Source organism: Poromitra crassiceps (genome assembly GCF_964638095.1).
Source record: "Poromitra crassiceps genome assembly, chromosome: 18".
Lineage (NCBI taxonomy): Eukaryota > Metazoa > Chordata > Actinopteri > Beryciformes > Melamphaidae > Poromitra > Poromitra crassiceps.
The window spans coordinates 2,587,296-2,608,127 of record NC_139636.1 but is presented as its reverse complement, the minus strand read 5'-3'; the positions used below and the strand labels follow the sequence as shown (position 1 = coordinate 2,608,127).

Here is a 20,832-nt window from a genome sequence, read left to right as displayed (position 1 = left end):
ATAAAAGCATCTCTGGATGCAGCACGTTGAACCTGGAGCCTGGATGTCACTTTGGTAGCCGATTGACATTGAGCTGAAGCTACCCAGTATTAGTACGTGTGCTCAGTGAGTGTATATATAGAACAATGTTCATTTCCAGCCTCTCACCACTCTCTCTCTCTGTCTCTCTCTTGGTTGCCAGGTATCTGGCATGGGATTCTCGAAGGTATTGGCGTGCTGGCAGTCATCACCAATGCCTTTGTCATTGCCATCACCTCAGACTACATCCCCCGCTTTGTCTACGCCTTCAAATACGGCCCGTGCGTGGACAAGGGATACCGACATGAGAAGTGTGTGAATATGTGTAGCAGAATGTTAACACATCAAACATTAAATCCATCTGGCGTGGGCGGCTTGACTTCCCACCTGCTGCTTTTCACAGATTCTCTTCTGCCCCCCAGGTGTTTGCGAGGCTACATGAACAGCAGCCTCTCTGTGTTTGACATGGGCGAGCCCAGGAACGGCAGCCACGTGCAGTCTAGATACTGCAGGTACAGAGACTACAGAGCACCGCCCTGGAGCAGCGTGCCGTATGACTTCACCCTGCAGTTCTGGCACGTCTTGGCTGCCAGGTTGGCCTTCATCATCGTCTTTGAGGTCTGTTGGCACTCTACGTTTCTTTCTTTTTGTGCTTACCAGAAGAAAGGCTAAATCTCCCTATATCTGCTGAAGTCGCTAAGTGACTATAGGTTTTTAGTTGATTTCTTTTTTTTTTAATCACTTATGAATTGACATATCCGGTGAAAACCTAAAATGTTTATGTTTTTAACAATTGAAGGATTACATGCCCCTCTATAGGTCGAGACAATTCTATGAGCCTTGGGGTTGATGAAGCACAATCAAAACTCACAGAATAAACAAAAAAAATCCATGGTGTCAATTTCTTAGCTTTTGAAAACTTGGCACTTTGGAGGTGGTTTGGAGAAGGGTTTCACCCATTAAATGTGTAATTGTTTTTATTTAACGAGTATAACGCAGCCCACACAGTAATTAGCTTTGCACGCTCAACATATGCAGGCAACTAAAACGATGTTCTCTGGAAGGTGACTCACAAGAATAATGAATTGCTTCCTCAGCACCTGGTGTATGGGATCAAGTCCTTCATTGCGTACCTGATTCCGGACATGCCAAAAGGTCTGTGCGATCGTATGAGGCGGGAGAAGTATCTGATGCAAGAGATGATGTACGAAGCAGAACTGGAGCACCTGCAGAAGCAGAAGAAGAAGAACGGAAAGCGTTATCACCACGAGTGGCCTTAGCTTTTCCCCCCATGACTCCGCCACACATCACATAGCCCCCAGCTCACAGGCACAACCTCCCCAACCTGCTTATCGATCTGTGTTAGCTTGGAGAGTCCAATTTCACCACCCGGCTGATTCTGTACACACACACCAAAGACACACCCTCTCCTGTAACCAGACCTGAGAACCTCTCCCCAAACCTGCCTGGCTTCAACCCAGGCGTCACCCACCCTGACCGCTCGCTCGCCATCTGTATCTCCACGTCCAGTGTTGGTGCTGTTCTTGGTTTTTGGCTCCGACCACAACCGCCACCCCGCTCCCTCACTGTAGCGTCATCCAGCAGGCTTGGCCCTGTGCTGTGTCATGGCTTCACTGTGCTGTGTCATGGCTTCACTGTGCTGTGTCATGGCTTCACTGGCCCTGTGCTGTGTCATGGCTTCACTGGCCCTGTGCTGTGTCATGGCTTCACTGGGGAAACCTGTACAATTGCAATGTTTACTATGCAGATCAAGGGCTGCAGATCACCACTGCTCACTTTTGGCACTCATCCTGCACTCTCTCTGTGTGGCAGCTAGCATCCTGCTTTGGCAGCCCAGTGTAGTGCAACGCGCAACAAATTTGGCTACGTTTGTCTCCCATGGACATGGCCGTCGTTCTACCGGTTATGTGACAGAGCGTAACAGTGGCGCTTATTGTTTCTTGTCGCAAAAGTGATTCTGGTGATGTGGCTACCAAATATAATAGATTATGTTTATGCAAAGTGACTGTATGTTGCCCTTGAAGCATGCCGATTGTCGATTCGTAAACAGCAGATAAAAAAAAAACCCGACACAAATTGTGGAAGATGTTAACATTCATACATTTGAAAGAGGATTCTCTGAAATCATGTAACATGCATGGTAATAATTTGTTTTGTATCTTTTGATAGACAAAAGCCCCTGTCTTGATGCCTGGTGGTTCATGTATGTTTGTGCTCAGTGTGCGAGCCGTGTGCTAATCCCTGTCTACGCTACTGCTGCTGAGCTGGAGTTGAGGAGATCTGAAGTTGGTGCGATCTGATTGTGCCTACAGACAGTAGTGCACACCGCAATTGTGTCAGCAACATCACGTGTGCCTGTTTGTGCTGCACGTGCTTTTCAAGTGCAAAAAAAAAATACTCTATCTCCTCGTTCTCTTGCACGATCTGCTGTAAACTCTCTGAACTCTCCTGTAGGGATTTGTTTTGGATGGGAGTCACACCACACTACCTACTCCGGTCTCAGCTAATGGCTTGGAAATATGTATACGTTGTAATGCGACTCCCATCGTGAACAACGTATACACTCACTCACATGCAGGAGCCACAAATCTGCTCTTCCGCTCTGCGCTCAATGGCTCAGAGTCTGTTTCTAATTTGCTATTGGAAGCCCAGAAGCGTGGTTGAAAAGTTGCATAGATTAGAAATACCTGTGGCTTGGATGCTGGATTTCTCGAGTGCATCCATTCTACTGTTCCACGCTCAGAAAGCACACCAACATTCACACACTTTAGTTCCTAGAACTTTTTGATTGAGTGCGACAGTTCAACGCGGTTTCAGCGGCGTTCTTTCCTTAACCAATGTGAAAGTGAGAAAAGTGAGCTGGAGTTAAACACATAGCCACGGCATTGCCTTCCATTGTGGTCTGTGCTGCTGATGCAGTGGATGAGAGTCGCCATGTTGAGCCTGACGAGAACTCAGGAAACACAAAACAGGCAGCATGAGAGAGGAAGAGAGCTGTGACGCTTGGTCAAAATCACATCAAGTCATTTCCCTAAACTCCCTGTTCTGCTCATTTTGAGATGAATGGTTATGAGTTCTGTAGAGTGCAGAGTGTCAATTATGTATGTATGTATGTATGTATGTACTGTATGTATGTATGTATGTATGTATAATGTTTTTCTTCACTGATTATCTCCTTTTATTTTACTTCTCATTGTATATACCTTTCAGAGGTATCATGATGTATGTAATGTTTTATAGGACTTATTTTAGTGCAACCAGCATGCGTTGGCCTGTTTCCACCCTCAGATAAGGCAATGTACCGTCCGCATTCCTCAGGTGTCCTCCGAATGTTTGCAGATGATCAACTTTTTATCATATTTTGTAAGAAGCAATCAAAGCTATCCTGCTTTTTTTTAGATACATATTTTTGCACTACAGTGCATTTGCATGACTGTAATGCACCCTCACAATAGTTATAAAAAAAAAAAGAGATGAAACACATTAAAAGCATGATTTATTTCATTGCATTAAATGCACAATGCATACATTATGGCAGATCAGAATGATTTGTATTGGAGATTGTCGACTGAAAAGTAACAATAATGCTTTCACGTCATAAACCCAGTGATTCACTATTATTCATTATTTGCAAGTCACATCTCCTTTCACTCACAAGAGATAGAGATTTTTTTTATTTGAATAATGTTCCAATATTTAGATGTTTAGTCCAGCTTTTGAAAGTATCTTCCCTGGTATGTGAACATTGAAAATCTATGCATGTTGTAATCCTTGAGTGCTGCATTAATTTTGAAGTGTCAGAAATGCAGAATTAGATGTACTGGTACATTTGTACTGTGGAGTATGCATGACGTCATGACGTACACCTGCTTTGAACAGAGCTAACTTCTGTAAAGTTCAAACACATCACCTCCCCTTTGTCATTATTGATCATTTTGGAAGTGAAATAGATTTCAAAGAAGCCCGATGTACAAGTTTCTTGATGCGGCCGGGGGATACTTTTATTTGGAAGTTTATTTTGGAGTATTTCCTCCTTGGCCTCAAATGATGTTCTAGACCAGTGATTCTCAACCGTTTTCATATCAAGGACTCTAATTTAGTCCCTGTTAGGGCCATGGACCCCTATTTGATGAGACAAACCCACATTTGAGAATATTTGTTATTGTTTGATGTGATTAGACTGATTCATGTCAAATTCTCTCGTGAGCTGAATTTCAAGGAAAGTCTGATGCAAAAAGAAAGATGTGAATCTTCAGACTTGGTCTGTGACAGAACACTAGATTTACTCAACAGAACAATAGATTTACGTTTACCCCCTAGCAGCTGAAATGTTTAATGGGTGACTGCATTCATGTAAACTCTTAATGGCAATTGTATTAATGAATGAGTAACAATGTGACCTTGGAGGTTCACCTTGTCCGTGCTACACAAATACTTTTCAGATGGAACTGAATCCTGTTATCTTCTCCTCTGTGAGAGCATCTCCTCCGCTCTGAGAGCATCTTCTCCGCTCTGAGAGCATCGGTTCACCTTCTCACAAATACAAATGCTGCACAGTGGTGGAAAGGTGTTTCTCATGCCTTCTACAATAGCCGAATAGGGATCATGTATATGAAGTAATAAAGGCGTGTCCTTGCACATATCTAAATATCCATCGGTCCAGAGGGGGATTAGGCTGGTTCTATGCCTATATGCTATTCCTCTTGTTTAATCCATGATAGGATTGTGCTGGAGTCCAGGACAGTGACGTTAGACCATAGATTTAACTGTACAATAGGATGTTCTCAGTCGTGACATGAAGTGTATCAATAACGTTGTTGACTTCGTTCCTGTTTACATGTAAAAACATACTGAAATGTATAAAAAGGATGTAACATAAAATCATTTGGATAGCACTCTTTTCTGTAATAAATCATGGATTGTATCTTTTAAATCAAACCCAAATGCTGTCTTCATTTGTGTTATTACTATAATGCAAAGCAGCAGAAAGAACACCCCCTGGCCAACAAGTCGGTTTGATATATCCATTTATTATGACTATCCAAGTGTAACTAAATCTGCTTATGGAACAAACAAGGGCAATGGAGGGTGGACATTTTTCCCCTTATTCACAAACCACAAGCCTTCTTGCCAGAGGCCATACACGTAAAGTGCTGTTAAAAAGACTGTGTTTCCACGACAAACCCAGCATTCGTGTAGGATTTTAACTTCTGACTGTTCCCCACCGGTGTCGACGGGCCGTTTCTTCTGACTGCTGATGTTGTGTTTGTGTCCTGGTGGGAACATTGATCTTCATGTTTTACAGCACAGTCTAAACACTCCAGAGCCTGCAGGGGGAAAGACACACATTTGGTTCACGTTTGGTTTGGTTTTGTGTTCTAATAGCAAAAGTATCTGTTTTGTTCATTTGTTTTTAGCTGTGTCTGTCTCACCTGTTTTCCATCATCATCATGACGGACTCCACACCAGCACATCTTCCTGTACCTCTTTGACCAGAAGCAGCAAACGTTACACACTGGCCGGATCAGCATCGGTGTCACATCCTTGCCCTTATTGGATCCTATGGAGAAAAGTACAGTAGCTGTTTACAAATGAATTTATTTGTCTGTTGCCTACAACAAAATTCACTATGTTACAGACAATACAGAGGGTATTTGTCTAACTCAGCTGCGCACAAAGTGAACTGTAAGTTGTGTTAAAGGAACAGTTCATCCAAAAATGTCATCTCTACTAAACCAGTCACCATTGACTTCAGTACAGTACAAGTGAAGTCAGCTGGTTTTCTCTCAGTTGTCTCAGTTGTGCTGGTGTGTTATATGGACAAACGTCACTTGTATTTCAACTGGCATGAGAGTGAGTAGATGATGCCAGAATTAAAAATTTTGGGTGAACTGTTCCTTTAATACCAAGGAAACTGCGGCTCTCTCATTTGGTGCGGTCCAGCTTTAAAGATATCCCGGACATCATCCCCAACCACAGCAGCATCATGAGTCAAGGATTTCGACCACTTTCGCTATCTTTCAGTCAACGAGCATTCATTCTTGGGTCTCTCTGAGAATGTCCAGATGACTGATGTCTTTCATGAAGCACAGATACAGTACCGGTTAAGAAGGTAATCAGGAGGCCCACAGTGACCGTAGCCATAAATCCAACGGCGCTGAAGTATAAATATGACAGGGAGTACCAGGAGTCAGCCAAGGATGGCCTGCAGGGGACAAAGGAGTCACAACACACAGACACAAATCATCAGAGCACTGATGCTTCAGCCAGCCAGTGTCACCAAATCCTGTCAGTCCACACCAAGAAGAGTAGAGAGAGAGAGGCTGCTTACTGTGCTCTTCCATATATTTAATTATGGGAGTTTCAAAGGAATTCCTGACAACTCATCACAACTGGACATTCCCTTGTTAAAGAATCACTCAAATCAGGGACCAGTATTGTGTCTGCTCTGTCTGAGGACTTTGCATTTTATTTAAATGCATTCAATAAATACCCTTTACCTATATACATCATTTTTGGAATTGCAGGTAGTCAGTAGAGATGTCAGTGCAACAGAATTGGGCCTGGTTGTGAAATGGGTACCTGTGTGGAAGATATGGCGTGTCAGTGACAGGAGAGGCAGTTGAGTTGACCTGAATGCAGCCGTCTGTGCTGAGAGGCAGCGGCCGGGCGTTACCGGGCGGAGCAGGATAGATGAAGGAACCCACGCCGGCCCAGAAGGCCAAGGTGATACCTGCTATCAGACCTGCTGCAGCACCCTGAACCATGAACAGTCAGCTTGATTCATTCAACTAGACATGATCTACTGAATTATCACCACCACCACCATCATCATCATCATCACCATCATTGTCATTATGACTATTATTAGTAGTATTAATAATAATAGTAGTACTAGTATTAACCTATATTTTAAGGCATCATTCAATTATGTGGAATTCAACTAACACTTTGACACTGGTGATCAACCTACCTTAGAATTGGTGCAGGGACAGATTATACCGAGTGTAAAAAGCCCCAGCATGGGACCGCCACACATCCCATGGATACTCAAAGCAGCCTTGCAATAGGAGGAGGGGGGAGGGGGGGACATGAAGCAATCTTTGCAATATAGATCTAATTGATGTCCTGTATATAAGCATTTGTAAAGCATGATGCAGCACATTTCATGGCAATTACCTGGAAAACTCCTCCCATGTAGGAGGCAGTGACTGCCATGACGGTGCAGATTATTCCAAAGAAAACACCTGCAATAATGTAGATGTGTGAATCTCGTGGTTTCGGACTTATTGCTATAATGTCAGTGGCAACATCTTCCATGACAAATGTGGACACATGCAGTGTTCCTGACGCATGCAAATGTAACATCTTGCAGTGTTGCGTTTGTGCTGTGCAGAGCAGACTCATCTGGAGCTATGTTGGATGTTGTATATTTACACAGTGCTTTGCTGGTCCAGATGCTGGCTGTGTTGGACAGATTCTCAAACCGCTGCTTGACAAAGTCCTCGTAGGTCACTGTTGCGAGGGCATTGATGCTGGCGGCCACTGTGCTGAGGGCCGTCATTTAGAAATGAAACGAGAGTGAAAACTCTGTCATCATCACAGTACTCACCCTCATGCCAGTTGAAACGCAGGTGTGAAGTTTGTCCATATACTTTCTCTCAAGTTGTGCTGGCAACCTCCTATGTGTTATATGGACAAACGTCACCTGCGTTTCAACTGGCATGAGGGGGTAGTAGATGATCACAGTATTTTCACTTTTGGGTGAACTGCTCCTTTAATACTTGATTGGTTTGCTTAGTCATCAACAACCTTACTCATCAGTGTAAAGGAGAAATCTAGTTGAACAGAAGGTATGCCTCTACAACCTCAAAGTTCCGCTGAAGGCACATGCGACAAACAGTCCTGGAAGACCCGGGAACTCCCCCAGAATTTCCATCACAAAATAAGGCATGAGCTGGTGAGAAAACACATAATTCGTGTGAGTTTTACAGCAGTGGAGCAGGCAGTGACATTATGTCAATAATAAGCCTGTGTGGAGAACAGCGACACACCTGGTCAGGGGCTGAAACTTTTTGCGCTGTCCACGGATCGCAGTTGACATAGAAAGCGTGCATCATGAGACCAGACAGCACAACACAAAACAGGATGAGCAGGAGACCCAGGAGGTTCAGGTACAAAGCCCTGAGAAGTGACGACACAACACTGCTGAGATGGCCTTCACTCACCACAGGCCCAGTCTCTTCTGCATCTATTCACTGTTAGGAGAGCAGATGCTTACAGTCTGGCGTGGGTCTCAGTCCTGCAGGAGATGCACCTCTGGATGGTGGACTGGTTGACGCCGTAGATCCCGAGCCATGTGAACGTGCCTCCGATGCAGAGAGTCCAAAACGTGTGGCGTCTCAGTGGGTTGGGGTCAAAGCTGGGGAGAAGAGATTATTTACCCTCAACAGTCAATTCGATGAAGATGAAGTGTTGTTATTTACTTTCTTGGTGTACTCAACTTTGGGTGTCAACCTGCTTCATCTACTTCAATTTCAATTAGTGATTTCCTACATTTCTCAGACTGACTTTCAACGAGAGAAGGGATGCAGAACGTATTATGGCTGCATTGCATTCTGGTCTGTTGAGAGTGCAGTCTGTGGAGAAATCTGTCTCTCTGCCTCTTCTTCTAGCATGGATGTATGATGGCTGAATGTCAGTACAAAATAGTGAGTCTAGAAAGAAGCCCATCCCTTTTGATTGGAGGGACTGACTCTGAAACCTGACGTTTAGCATTGATGTTTTGCATAGCGGTACGTGTTTCTGCTACTAAACTCCATTGTAGCACGTTCCCACTGCTACTGTAGCAGTGGGAATATTTTGACATCGCATCACTCTCTACATTTTGGTTCAGTGGCGATATGAAAAATACACCATCAAACGACAAAATGGGCCCAGGAATTCAAAGTACTGTACATCGCCACTAACGGTTTTTTAGGCTGGATATTTCCTTGAAATGTTTCCAGTGATAATCACTGACTAAACTGTTGTGGTGATGATGTGAGTGACATTAGTGGATGAAAATAACAAACTCTTGCGGTTTTACATCTCATGAGCGTGAGGAACATCAACACCTACTCGAAGACTGTGAGTCTGCCGCCTGTCTTCGCTGTCTCCCACATAGCCTCCAGCCCCCCAACCCTCCTGCCACCTTGGACCAGCACCGCCAGGAAACCCACGAGCATTACCACCATCTGAAAGGCATCTGTCCAAACCACTGCTTTCAGCCCTCCCTACACACACACACACACACACACACACACACACACACACACACACACACACACACACACACACACACACACACACACACACACACACACACACACACACACACACACACACACACACACAGGCAGACAGTAGATGATCAACGAGGACGTCCTTCACGCCCGACTAAATTGTTTCGTCCATATTTGTGACATCTGCTGCCACATCTGCTTTAAGGCAGTGGTAACAGCTCTGTCTGGCTCTTAACTTAACAGTGTTTATGTTAAGAGAGGGAATATTTATTCATGTGTGTTCACTTGAGCAGAAGCAGACAGCGTCTGCCTGCCTGCCTGCCTGTCAGGAAGTCTATACTCACACTGTCTTCGGTTTCAGAGAAGCTGTGGTTTCTCCACTCACCAGTGAGCAATAGAAGGTGCACACGATGCCGGTGGCAAAGATAGATCCCCAGAGATTGAATCCTGTCACTGCAAAGATAATTAATAGATAGATAGTTCATTAATACAATTAACCTAATCTATTTCATCAGTGTTGATCTGACTACTCTGCGTGGAGAAATCAACACTTATGCCAGTGATCATGTAGCATAAGTCCACACTCATCAGAGTTATTTTAAGGCTTTAGTTTTTTACCAGTGGCCCCAGCTCACATCGGCCGTGTGGGTGGATAAATACTCCCAAATCAACACTTGCCAATTGTCTCTGAAAAATCAACACTAAATAGTCTATACTGTAAAATGTGCTGTGTGCAGCAGGGCAAAAAAAAAAATAGGCGATAGTCTGCTGAATGTGATTTACCTTGGTTGAGGGCCAGGGCAGGAGCATACACCACAACTCCTGTGTACAGGATCTGAAATGTGGGTCAGCACCAATGCAATGAAACATTATTTTCTATTCTTCTTCTGTTGTTGTTTTCAATAGATGTCTCAAACACACTGGTACCAATATCCCGATGTCTGTGTGTGTGTGTGTGTGCAAACTTACTGTCTGCACCATGTAGATGAGTGTTGCAACAACACGAACCCCCCTGCAGAACCGCAGCTCCAAATACTATATGGAAATTGCATTGATGGATCAGACAGAAGATAACAAACAGCAGTTTCAGGCCCTATATTTACAGCTCGCCATATGTTTCCAATTTGTGCGAGGCCGAGAAGCTGCACGTATCAGTGACATATGCTGAAAGCGTATGGGGAGAAGCTGCGTGCTGATGTAATTATCCAGCACAGGATGTGGAGGATTGCAGCCCAGGAGACTCCCGCCTGTGTGCAGAATGTAATCACCTGACTGACTCAAGTCATCAGTGTGGACCCTAACTATACGCTCAACAGCGAGCGAGCCTGAGCTGGTGCCGATGAGCCCGAGCAGCAAGTCACAGGTGCATTGTGAAGGTAAAGGGCCACTTGTATCATTACAAAATAGGTAGTACTGTATATGCAAATGAGCAATGTTTCATTCCCCTCCATCTTGCCTGGACTGAGAACTCCTCATTCTTTCACAGAACGTCCTGGTCCCAAATGATGTCATTCGGCACAGTTTTGCCATGGTGTCACTATCACTGTCACTATCACTGTCAGTATTACTGTCACTATCAGTATCACTGTCACTATCACTGTCACTATCACTGTCACTATCACTGTCACTATCACTGTCACTATCAGTATCACTGTCACTATCACTGTCAGTATTACTGTCACTATCAGTATCACTGTCACTATCACTGTCACTATCACTGTCACTATCACTGTCACTATCAGTATCACTGTCACTATCACTGTCAGTATTACTGTCACTATCAGTATCACTGTCACTATCACTGTCACTATCACTATCACTGTCACTATCGGTATCACTGTCACTATCAGTATCACTGTCACTGTCACTATCACTGTCACTATCACTGTCACTATCACTGTCACTATCAGTATCACTGTCACTATCACTGTCAGTATTACTGTCACTATCAGTATCACTGTCACTATCACTGTCACTATCACTATCACTGTCACTATCAGTATCACTGTCACTATCAGTATCACTGTCACTGTCACTATCACTGTCACTATCACTGTCACTATCACTGTCACTATCACTGTCAGTATTACTGTCACTATCAGTATCACTGTCACTATCACTGTCAGTATTACTGTCACTATCAGTATCACTGTCACTATCACTGTCACTATCACTGTCACTATCACTGTCACTATCACTGTCAGTATTACTGTCACTATCAGTATCACTGTCACTATCACTGTCAGTATTACTGTCACTATCAGTATCACTGTCACTATCACTGTCACTATCACTATCACTGTCACTATCAGTATCACTGTCACTATCACTGTCACTGTCACTGTCACTATCACTGTCAGTATTACTGTCACTGTCACTATCACTGTCAGTACTGCTCTCTCTACCTTCATTCACACAACTTCCTGGACCAAATGACATCATTATAACATCATTTGGTCCAGGAAGTTCTGTGAATGAACAGGGAGCTTTCGGGCCAGGCAAGATGGAGGGAGGTTAAACATTGTTCATTTGCATATACTACTGATTTATTTGCATGTACTAGTGATTTATTTGCATATACTACTGATTTATTTGCATATACTACTGATTTATTTGCATATACTACTGATTTATTTGCATGTACTACTGATGTATTTGCATATACTACTGATTTATTTGCATATACTACTGATTTATTTGCATGTACTACTGATGTATTTGCATATACTACTGATTTATTTGCATGTACTACTGACTACTGATTTATTTGCATGTACTACTGATTTATTTGCATGTACTACTGATTTATTAGCATAATATACTACTGTGATTTTGTAATGATACAAAGCTGGTTGAAATTCAAAGTGAAAGTGCTTTCTGCAGCAGGTGCATTAACTCATCCATTTGAGTACAGCACTAACAATCCCACACAGTGCCAAATCACAACACTAAAAAATCCCACACAGCGCCCAATCGCCAATTAAAAAAATGAATAATGCTTCCTTGCAAACGTGAAACATTAATTTTACCTCATAGGCGCTTGTGATCCCTGATCTGTAAAAAACAGGCACAAAGACTTCTGCAGTGGCCACGACCATAACGCTGTAGGCGACCCCAAAGAGGATGAAGGAGGCCCCAAAGCGGTAGACATCAGATGGGGATCCCAGGATGGTGACGGCTGACATGAAGCTGGCGGTGAGGGACAGAGCCACGGGGACACAGGTCATCTGTCGGCCCCCGACCAGGAACTCTCTGGACGAAGCCTTCTTCCTCTCCTTCACCGCAAAAAACACCCCTATGCCAGAGGAAACCAGGAAAAGACAAGCAAACACTGCATAGTCCCCCACTTTAAAAGTCTCCACTCTGTCATCTGTGACTGTCATGACTGGTTGCTTAGTGGATGTTGTTGGTTCAGACGGCTCCTCTCCTCTCATCTGGATTTTCAATGAAGACACTCCAAAGTTATCAGCATGAGTTGATGATTCAAGGATCACTGACAGCGATTTAACGTTTTCTGTATGCAGATAATTTACAAACTGGGTTAAATATTACCGCAGCAAGTGCCCCAATTGCCTCTTTCCTAATCCTCCTTGTTTCTTCTCTTTTCTTTTCTGTTTTTCATGACCTGAGTTAAATGAGGGTGGGTTTAAGATAAGATAAGATAAGATAAGATAAGATAAGATAAGATAATCCTTTATTTGTCCCACAAGGGGAAATTACAGGTTTGTTGAGGGTGGGTGGGTGAGGTGTGGGCTTGTTGGTTTGGAAATGTTCTAATTTGTTTGATACATTTGTACTCATTGATGGTTGAAATACTTTAAAAATCATCAAGTAAGTTTTGGATGAAAAAAGAAGAAGAAAATACACATTATTTTATAATTGTACTTCTGTACTATATTTTTGTAAAATATCGCTGCCTGCTCGCCACGCAGGCACCTATACTGTACTTAACTAACTTAACCTAACTAACTATCCTGTGTGCACAAAATTGTCAGACTAAACTCCGCCTGGCACCCCAAAAACCTACAATCCACTACAGAAAAATTTATATTATTAATGTTTGTTTATTAACTGGCCCCTGGCCTCCTGTCATTTTGCAAAAGTGGCCCCCGAGCAAAGTAAATTGAGTATCCATGATTTAAGGTAAGGAAAGTAGGGTGGTGGTTTTCAAACTTTTTCCACATCACAGTGACGCAAATTGAACCACAGACCCCCTTTTGATAAGATTTTGTTCCAGCTAGGGTCCCCATCTGATACGATTTTTGCTTTTAGATGTTTTGGTACGGGGGTACGGTGGTGCAGTCGGTAGTGCCGTCGCCTCACAGCTAGAAGGTCCTGAGTTCGATTCTCGCCTGGGACGCTGTGGCCGCTGGAGTTGTGACTCCCCCATATCTTCAGTGCCTACTGCCCAGGTGGGCTATCTCGTCGAAAGGGCCTTTCTGTGTGGAGTTTGCATGTTCTCCCCGTGCTCCCCAGGGGGTTCCTCCGTACATAACCCCCCACTAAAAACATGCAGAAGATCGTCATCCGACCAGTGACGACAACATCCAAAGTTGGTCCCCGGGCGCTGGAAAGAAAAAGCGACCACTGCTCCTGGCCTGCCCCCTGGAGGAAAGGACAAGCCTGGATGGGTCAAATGCAGAGGACAAATTTCACCGGCCACCGTCAGCATGAGTGTGTGTTTGTGGCCGCATGCATGTGTTGAAGTGTTCGTGTGACAATAAAAGACGGGCTTGTCCGTCTGAAATCGTGTTTTAGAAATCGTGGTAATGCTTCTATAGGGGACTGTAAAAGGACATTTTATTACAGAAAGTGTATGAAACCCATGACCAAAATAGTCATACAGTCCTTGTGTTACTTGGATGGAATATGGTGAAAATAAATGATCCCCCTTTTCGCTGGGGACCCCCAAGGATCCCACTTTGAGAACCACTGAGGTAAGGTAATCTTTATTATCCCTGAGGGGCAATTTGTTAAACAGCCAGCAGTAAATACAATCAACACACAAACGATTCACATGCCTCGCTGGGGTGTATTGACATTCTGCACAGGACTACAACGTCTGATCATGTAGCCTACGTGTAGCTATTTCAATCAATGTTGAAAAGTTGCCTGGTATCACTAGGCATCTTAATAGTGGCAGCTCAGACAAGCTGGACTGGTCAGCCCTCACTAGGGAGGATATCCTAGCTTATTATGCCCGCACAGACAAGCTCTTAAACTCTGTACACTTGCCTAGAGATGCAAGTGCTGTACTTGATATCATGTGCCATATTTGCAGAACACAGGTGCAAGCAACACACTAATGAGGGTTTCCAAATTCCAATCATATATTACATATAGAGGCAGTAATCCCTATTATAAACATAAGCCACCTAATAATAATAATAATATAATAATAATAATAATAATAATAATAATGAGAGATTTAATGTCAGACCTGGCTGGAACGAGCATGTAGTCGAGACCCATGCAGAAGCCTTTAAATCATCATGGGTCATAGCAGGCAAGCCCAGACAAGGTCATGTGTTTGAGCAAAAGAAAGTGACTAATGCCACGTATAAGTATGCAATCCGTTTTATCTGTCAAAATGAGCACGTCATGCGGGCTGACTCCATGGCTAAGAAGCTGCTTGATAATAATCTAATTGACTTCTGGAAGGAAGTGAGAGTTCTCAACAGTTGTAAAACGTCACTACCATGCAATGTAGATGGAATTACTGGTACAGACAATATAGCTGAGCTATGGCGTCGCCACTATAGCACCTTATTTAATTGTATTGCTTGTGATCTGTATGAGGCAGGTAATGTTATAGTGTGATGATTCAATGATGTTTATGTCGCATGAGGTGTATCAAGCTATGCACAAGCTAGCTGATAACAAAGCAAGTGGCCTGGACCACATCACGGCCGAACATCTGAAGTTTGCCAGTCCAAGGACTGCTCCTCTCCTTGCTTTCTGTTTTACTGGCTGGCTTTATGGTTCACTACCAGACACAATGCTGTCTGTTCTCCTAGTGCCTGTTATCAAGGAGAAAGCTGGTAAAGGGAGTAGCCTAGATAACTATAGGCCTATAATAGCTCTTGCCAGCATACAGTTCTGGAAAGAATACGGCTGGATAGAGTTAGAGTACATCTCCTCTACAGACAATCAGTTTGGTTTTTATGGCACTGACCTCTGTATTTATGCCTTGAAGGAAATTGTAAACAAATACAGACGGCAAAACTCCTCAGTTCTTTTATGTTTTATTGATGCTTCTAAAGCCTTTGACTGTGTCAATCATAAAAAGCGGTTTGTCATGTTAGGTCAAAGAGGTGTCGCCCATGTCTGTTTGATGACTCTACCAGGGCCCCTACTGAAAGGATTAGGGAGGTTGACTTGTCTGAAATGATATGGGACAGGAGTCTATCTATAGTCCAGCTCTGCTCAGTTAACAGCAGACCCTTCAGCCGGAGGCGGAACTCGCCATCTTTGGCTGCTCAGAATCCTCTCTGCTCCTCCCTATGGCTATACAGTCTCTGACGCAGGGGATGACTGTCGCCAAGAGACTTATTCTGAAGGAGTGGAAGTCCCCCTCTCCACCTTCTTTTCAGCTGTGGCTGACGGACATGGTCTCGGTTATACATATGGAGAGACTCCGGTTCCTGAGGACCAATTCATTTAGGAAATTCACAATCATCTGAGACCCATTTCTAGCCTACTTAGGTGAGGTTAAGAGCGACAAGTAACTTGCTCGGCTGACTTCTTATGGACCCCTTGCATGGGATTCCACGCACATTTCTTACAAGCACATTATGCACTTGACGCGGCTGGTAGCGCCATGTTGTAACATTAATGTTGGTATATGTATGTTTTGTTTGTTTTTGTTTTTTGTCTGAGCCTGTTTTTGTTTTCTATGTTCTCAAAATTACAAAATAAAATATGGGGAAAAAAGAGGTGTGCCCAGCTACATTGTTAGGATCCTGGCCTTTTGGTATGCCCATCAGACCATGCAAGTCAAGTGGGGCAACAGTGTATGAGCCCCTTTTGGGGTTAGTAATGGGGTCCGTCAAGGGGGAATCTTATCCCCAGTTCTTTTTAATCTGTATGTTGATAATTTGTCCAAGCAACTGAATGGTTGTAACACTCGGTGCCTCACTGGTAATACCCTAGTGAACCATTTAATGTATGCAGATGATCTTGTTGTTCTGAGCCAGAGTAGTGCTGGTCTCCAGCAGCTCCTCACAATATGTACTGAATATGGTTTGGTACATGATATCAAACACAATGCCAGTAAGAGTGTTGTCTTAATTTGCAGAACCAAAGAGGACAAATGTTTGAAATTTCCTGTTTTTAAATTGTCTGATAATAACCTTACTGTCTGTGATAAGGTTAAATATCTAGGTAATTTTATTTCAGAGGAATTGTCAGATGGTGATGATATATACAGACAATGCAGTAAAATGTTATGCACAAGCTAATACTTTTTTCCGCGCAAGTTCAACATGTGTACAGATGGAGTGAAGGTGTCTCTGTTTAGAGCAGACTGCTGCACACCACTCTGACTCTATACTGCTGCACACCACTCTGACTCTATACTGCTGCACACCACTCTGACTCTATACTGCCCACCTGTGGTCAGATTACAGGAGGTCAAGCATGCACAGACTTCAAGTGGCATATAATGATAATGATAATGATAATGATATAATGATGCCATGAGAATATTGCTCAGGAGACCTAGATGGAGCTCTGCAAGTCAAATGTTTGTCACGGCAGGTGTTAACACCTTCCAGGCACTGTTGAGGAATCTGATGTACATGTATAAATGTATCACAGAATGTCATTATCAAGCTGTTGATAAATCGCTGTTGTATGTCTATAATGCCTGTCTAACTGGGACTGTAAATTCATGTAAATTCCCTGCACATTAATGCCTATTTAACTTAGCCTGTAAATTTCATGTACATTCAATGTAAACTCTTATTTAACTCCGACTGTACATTCATGTAAATCCACTGCCTATTTAACGTCTATTTAACTCAGTCTGTAAATCTCATGTAAATCCAACGTAAATTCATATTTATCATCCACAGAACACTTCACCACTCATGTACATATTGTATATATTTACTCGATTTGATTGCACTTGCAACTTTGCGATTGTCTTTAGTTATCTTCCTACTTCTTATCTCTGTATATTGATGTGACCGCTACGCTGCATACAGACACTAAGACAAATTCCTCGTATGTAACTTGCATACTGTGCAATAAAAGTGATTCTGATTCTGATTCTGATTCTGTAGTGATGTCAGATATCATTCACCTCGGTGGAGACACTGGTATATGTCGCTCTTATGAACACTGCACTATTTATTTGAATATTGCTTTTTTCCCCCTACTGTCTGTAGGGATTCTTTTTAGTGTTGTATGTCTTTTTATATGGACCTTGAGTCTGGAATAATGTTTTGATTGATTGATTGATTGATTGATTCACACACACAAAACATAGAATTACATCATGTTATTTAAAAGGCCAATAGCAGCAGGGACAAATGAGTCCTTCAATCTATCGATCCTGCATCTTGGCAGATTATATCTGCTGCGGCCAGATGGAAGCAACCTGAACTCACTGAACAGGGGCTGACTAGGATCAGAAAGTCTATTTCACTCTGACAGTTGTAATTCTCATGATGCTCATCACATCATGCCATCATTTCCTAAAACTAAACTCCACCCCCCTGACTCTAAACTCCTCCCCCCTGACTCCACAGTTCTTCATGTTTTTTTTCCCAACTCCAATGTTTTTCTTTGTCATGTTGACGTTTGTAAAATATTACATGGGCCGCGCAAATTGCTGACACTGCAGTTAAAACCAAGCAGGCAAACTGGGCGTTGGAACATCGACTTTAAAGGCTGCTTCGGTTCAAATCGTTTTACTGTAACACGCTTCAATGCAATTTCTGCTGTTGCATGAATAATAACACCAACTGACCTGTAATTATAGGCCTTACTTGTGTGACTTTGTAAAGCGCCTGTCTGCACAGCGGCTTGCATTGCAACTCTGACACTGTGGTGGTTGCAGTAACAGGAGAACAGTCGGGGGCCCACTTGACTTGGGGCAGGCTGTGCCTTTTAGGTGAAGGGAGGGGGGGGGCTGGCTGTGTAACTTGAGTCCAGAATGAAAACTGTGTGTTGGATCAGCCTCGTGCCAGTGCCTGATGCTCTCCGCCACAGAGAGGAGGTGAACCATGGCTCCCGTCTCGCTGCTACTGCTGCTCGTCTCCGTACATCTGCCCCTCTCTTCAGCGGTCTACACGGGGCCCTTGCAGGCGGAGATCTCCAATGGCACTTTCCATCACTTCTTTGTGCCGGACGGGGACTACGAGGAGACCGAAGACCCGGAGAAGTGCCAGATGCTGTTCAAGTTCTCGGACGTGCGGCCGTGCGGGGGACCCTGGGAGGAGGATGGAGACGCGGTGGTGCGGGACGACTTCATCATCACCAAGCATCTGACCGAGGACGCCGCCCGGCTGCTGGAGAGCATCGGCCGGACCGTGGCCTCCGACCTGGACGGAGAGGACAGCTACGGGAAGTTCCTGCGGCGAGAGATATCCCAGATAGGCGAGGCTTTTACAAGTGTGGACAAGTCCCTGTTGGAGCTGGAGGTCAAGTTCAAACAGAGCCAAGACACTGACCTTAAAGAGGAGCAACAGCTCACCGGCTATATAGTCAAGCCCATTAATGATGTGAGAGAGACTTTGAGGGACACTACGGACATAGCTGTGGGACTGAAAGACAAGCACGAGCTGCTCTCTCTCATCATTCGTAGTCATGGGACCAGACTGAGCCGTCTGAAAACAGAGTATCTTTCTGTGTAGTGGGATGGCGTATAGGGCAGTGGTCCTCAACATGGGGTCCGGGGCGCGGACCACCAAAGGGGTTTCAGGGTGAGCAGCATTATTTCACCTACAAGAAGTCAACACAATTAGGCCTCGAAAATTTAGAAGAATGACTATCAGACTAATCAGATCTAACAATACGCCTATATTCATATTCTCAGATTTGGGTCGGAGAGACAAAATTGTATCAAACTGTGGTCCATGGCCCTAATGTGTACTAAATTAGGTGTGTGTGTGTGTGTGTGTGTGTGTGTGTGTGTGTGTGTGTGTGTGTGTGTGTGTGTGTGTGTGTGTGTGTGTGTGTGTGTGTGTGTGTGTGTGTGAGTGAGTGAGTGAGTGAGTGAGTGAGTGAGTGTGTGTGTGAGTGAGTGAGTGTGTGTGTGAGAGAGAGAGAGAGAGAGAGAGAGAGAGAGAGAGAGATAAACCCTCCAGTTCAATATACACAACTGGAAAGTTCACGGTGATTGAAGAACGCCCTTCCTAAGTGTCTTAAGTATCTGTGACCTTTATCCCCATTCCTTGTAAATGTATCATTTGGAATGAGCTCTAAGAAAAACACGGACACATTCCTCAGTCCGGACACGGGCGGGGAGATGAAACGTGAAGCTAACTCATGCAGCCTGCGCGGGCCCCTCAGTGCCACCTCTGAGACATTCTCACCCACGGAAAGTAGAGTATGATAACAGAGACCCTTCACGTGGATTTATTGGCCTATGAATCAGCACAGCAGCCCATGTTGCCAGTATGTTTTAAGTGAGGTTGTTTTACAATTTGTTCGAGGATATTATGAAGATTTCTTTCATCACTGATCAAATAAATACTTCAAATATTCATCATTGATCTGCCTTTTTCTCTCAAGCACACAATATTCTACTTGAACATGTCATACAATGTAATTGATTGACTGATTGATTGATTGATTGGCTGATTGATTGATTGATTCTCCCCACCCATGTGAAATTAAAGGGTTTTCTCATTACTGGCAATAAGTCTATCGCATGCCCTCCCAATAATTTTTCCTGAGACAATGTCCGCAGTGTATAAACATGACTTATAGGGCAGCCATAAACACCCTCCATTCTTAATGCTTGTGGTTTACATAAACAATTAAAGCTTTGAAGTGTGAACTTCTTATTTTTGTCCGTGGAATGGGACCCTGGTTCCATTGCATCCCTGCATCTATTGTCGGTAGAGTATTACAAGTGACAGACCAAAGAGCTCAAAGTCGAGCCTAATTGACGATCCCTTCAAGTGGCCCTGCATGGTTAATTTGTGTCTGAAGTCTGTCATTGCCTCCCACTTCCATCTGGAAGTCATCTACTCCAGTAAGGAATATTTTTGTCCCAAAGGCGACCGCTCTCCTCATTATCTACTCGTTTCAGTGTCACAATGCATCAAATCGGTGGTTTATATGAAATGCTTTTGTGCTGAAGTTGTGTCTGTGGCATATTGGATGACATCATTTCTCTTCAGCTAGATGTAGCTTCTGAATGGCATGTCTTAAATCTTGATCAAAATATGACTCCTGCTTTGTTTTGCTGTTCTGCCCTTGTTTACACATGACATCCCATTTGTTTTTTTGCTCCTCCGAGTTGCTCTTTTGAGTCCCACGCTCAAATCAAATCCAG

General features: G+C 43.7%; 3 protein-coding genes across 4 annotated transcripts in view; 2 read left to right on the top strand and 1 right to left on the bottom strand.

Moving 5' to 3' along the window:
- The window catches only part of ano3 (anoctamin 3), a gene marked incomplete at both ends in the record, with an annotated part of 52,415 nt that extends 51,117 nt beyond the window's left edge, over nucleotides 1-1,298 (top strand). Inside the window, 3 exons of one of the 2 annotated variants that reach the window (XM_083654578.1) lie at nucleotides 182-341; nucleotides 441-636; nucleotides 1,116-1,298. In XM_083654578.1, coding sequence (XP_083510704.1) covers nucleotides 182-341; nucleotides 441-636; nucleotides 1,116-1,298 — 539 coding nt within the window. The remainder of the gene's footprint in view (nucleotides 1-181; nucleotides 342-440; nucleotides 637-1,115) is intronic. The other variant, XM_083654579.1, reaches the window with a different exon arrangement.
- Nucleotides 1,299-1,612: 314 nt separating this feature from the next.
- slc5a12 (solute carrier family 5 member 12) lies at nucleotides 1,613-12,706 on the bottom strand (the record flags this gene model as incomplete). Its single annotated transcript, XM_083654145.1, has 16 exons — nucleotides 1,613-1,758; nucleotides 5,348-5,366; nucleotides 5,472-5,599; nucleotides 6,141-6,244; nucleotides 6,622-6,797; nucleotides 7,013-7,099; nucleotides 7,219-7,286; nucleotides 7,477-7,589; nucleotides 7,908-7,996; nucleotides 8,094-8,223; nucleotides 8,321-8,461; nucleotides 9,160-9,314; nucleotides 9,709-9,776; nucleotides 10,107-10,158; nucleotides 10,293-10,358; nucleotides 12,353-12,706. 16 exons carry the CDS (start codon nucleotides 12,704-12,706, stop codon nucleotides 1,613-1,615), a joined length of 1,896 nt encoding a protein of 631 aa, XP_083510271.1.
- Nucleotides 12,707-18,553: 5,847 nt separating this feature from the next.
- Nucleotides 18,554-20,015, top strand: fibina (fin bud initiation factor a; the record flags this gene model as incomplete). The annotated part of the gene is made up of 1 exon (XM_083654599.1): nucleotides 18,554-20,015. The coding sequence occupies one exon, from the start codon at nucleotides 18,554-18,556 to the stop codon at nucleotides 19,181-19,183; it is 630 nt and encodes a 209-aa protein (XP_083510725.1). The 3' UTR covers nucleotides 19,184-20,015.
- Between the last annotated feature and the right edge of the window lie 817 nt (nucleotides 20,016-20,832).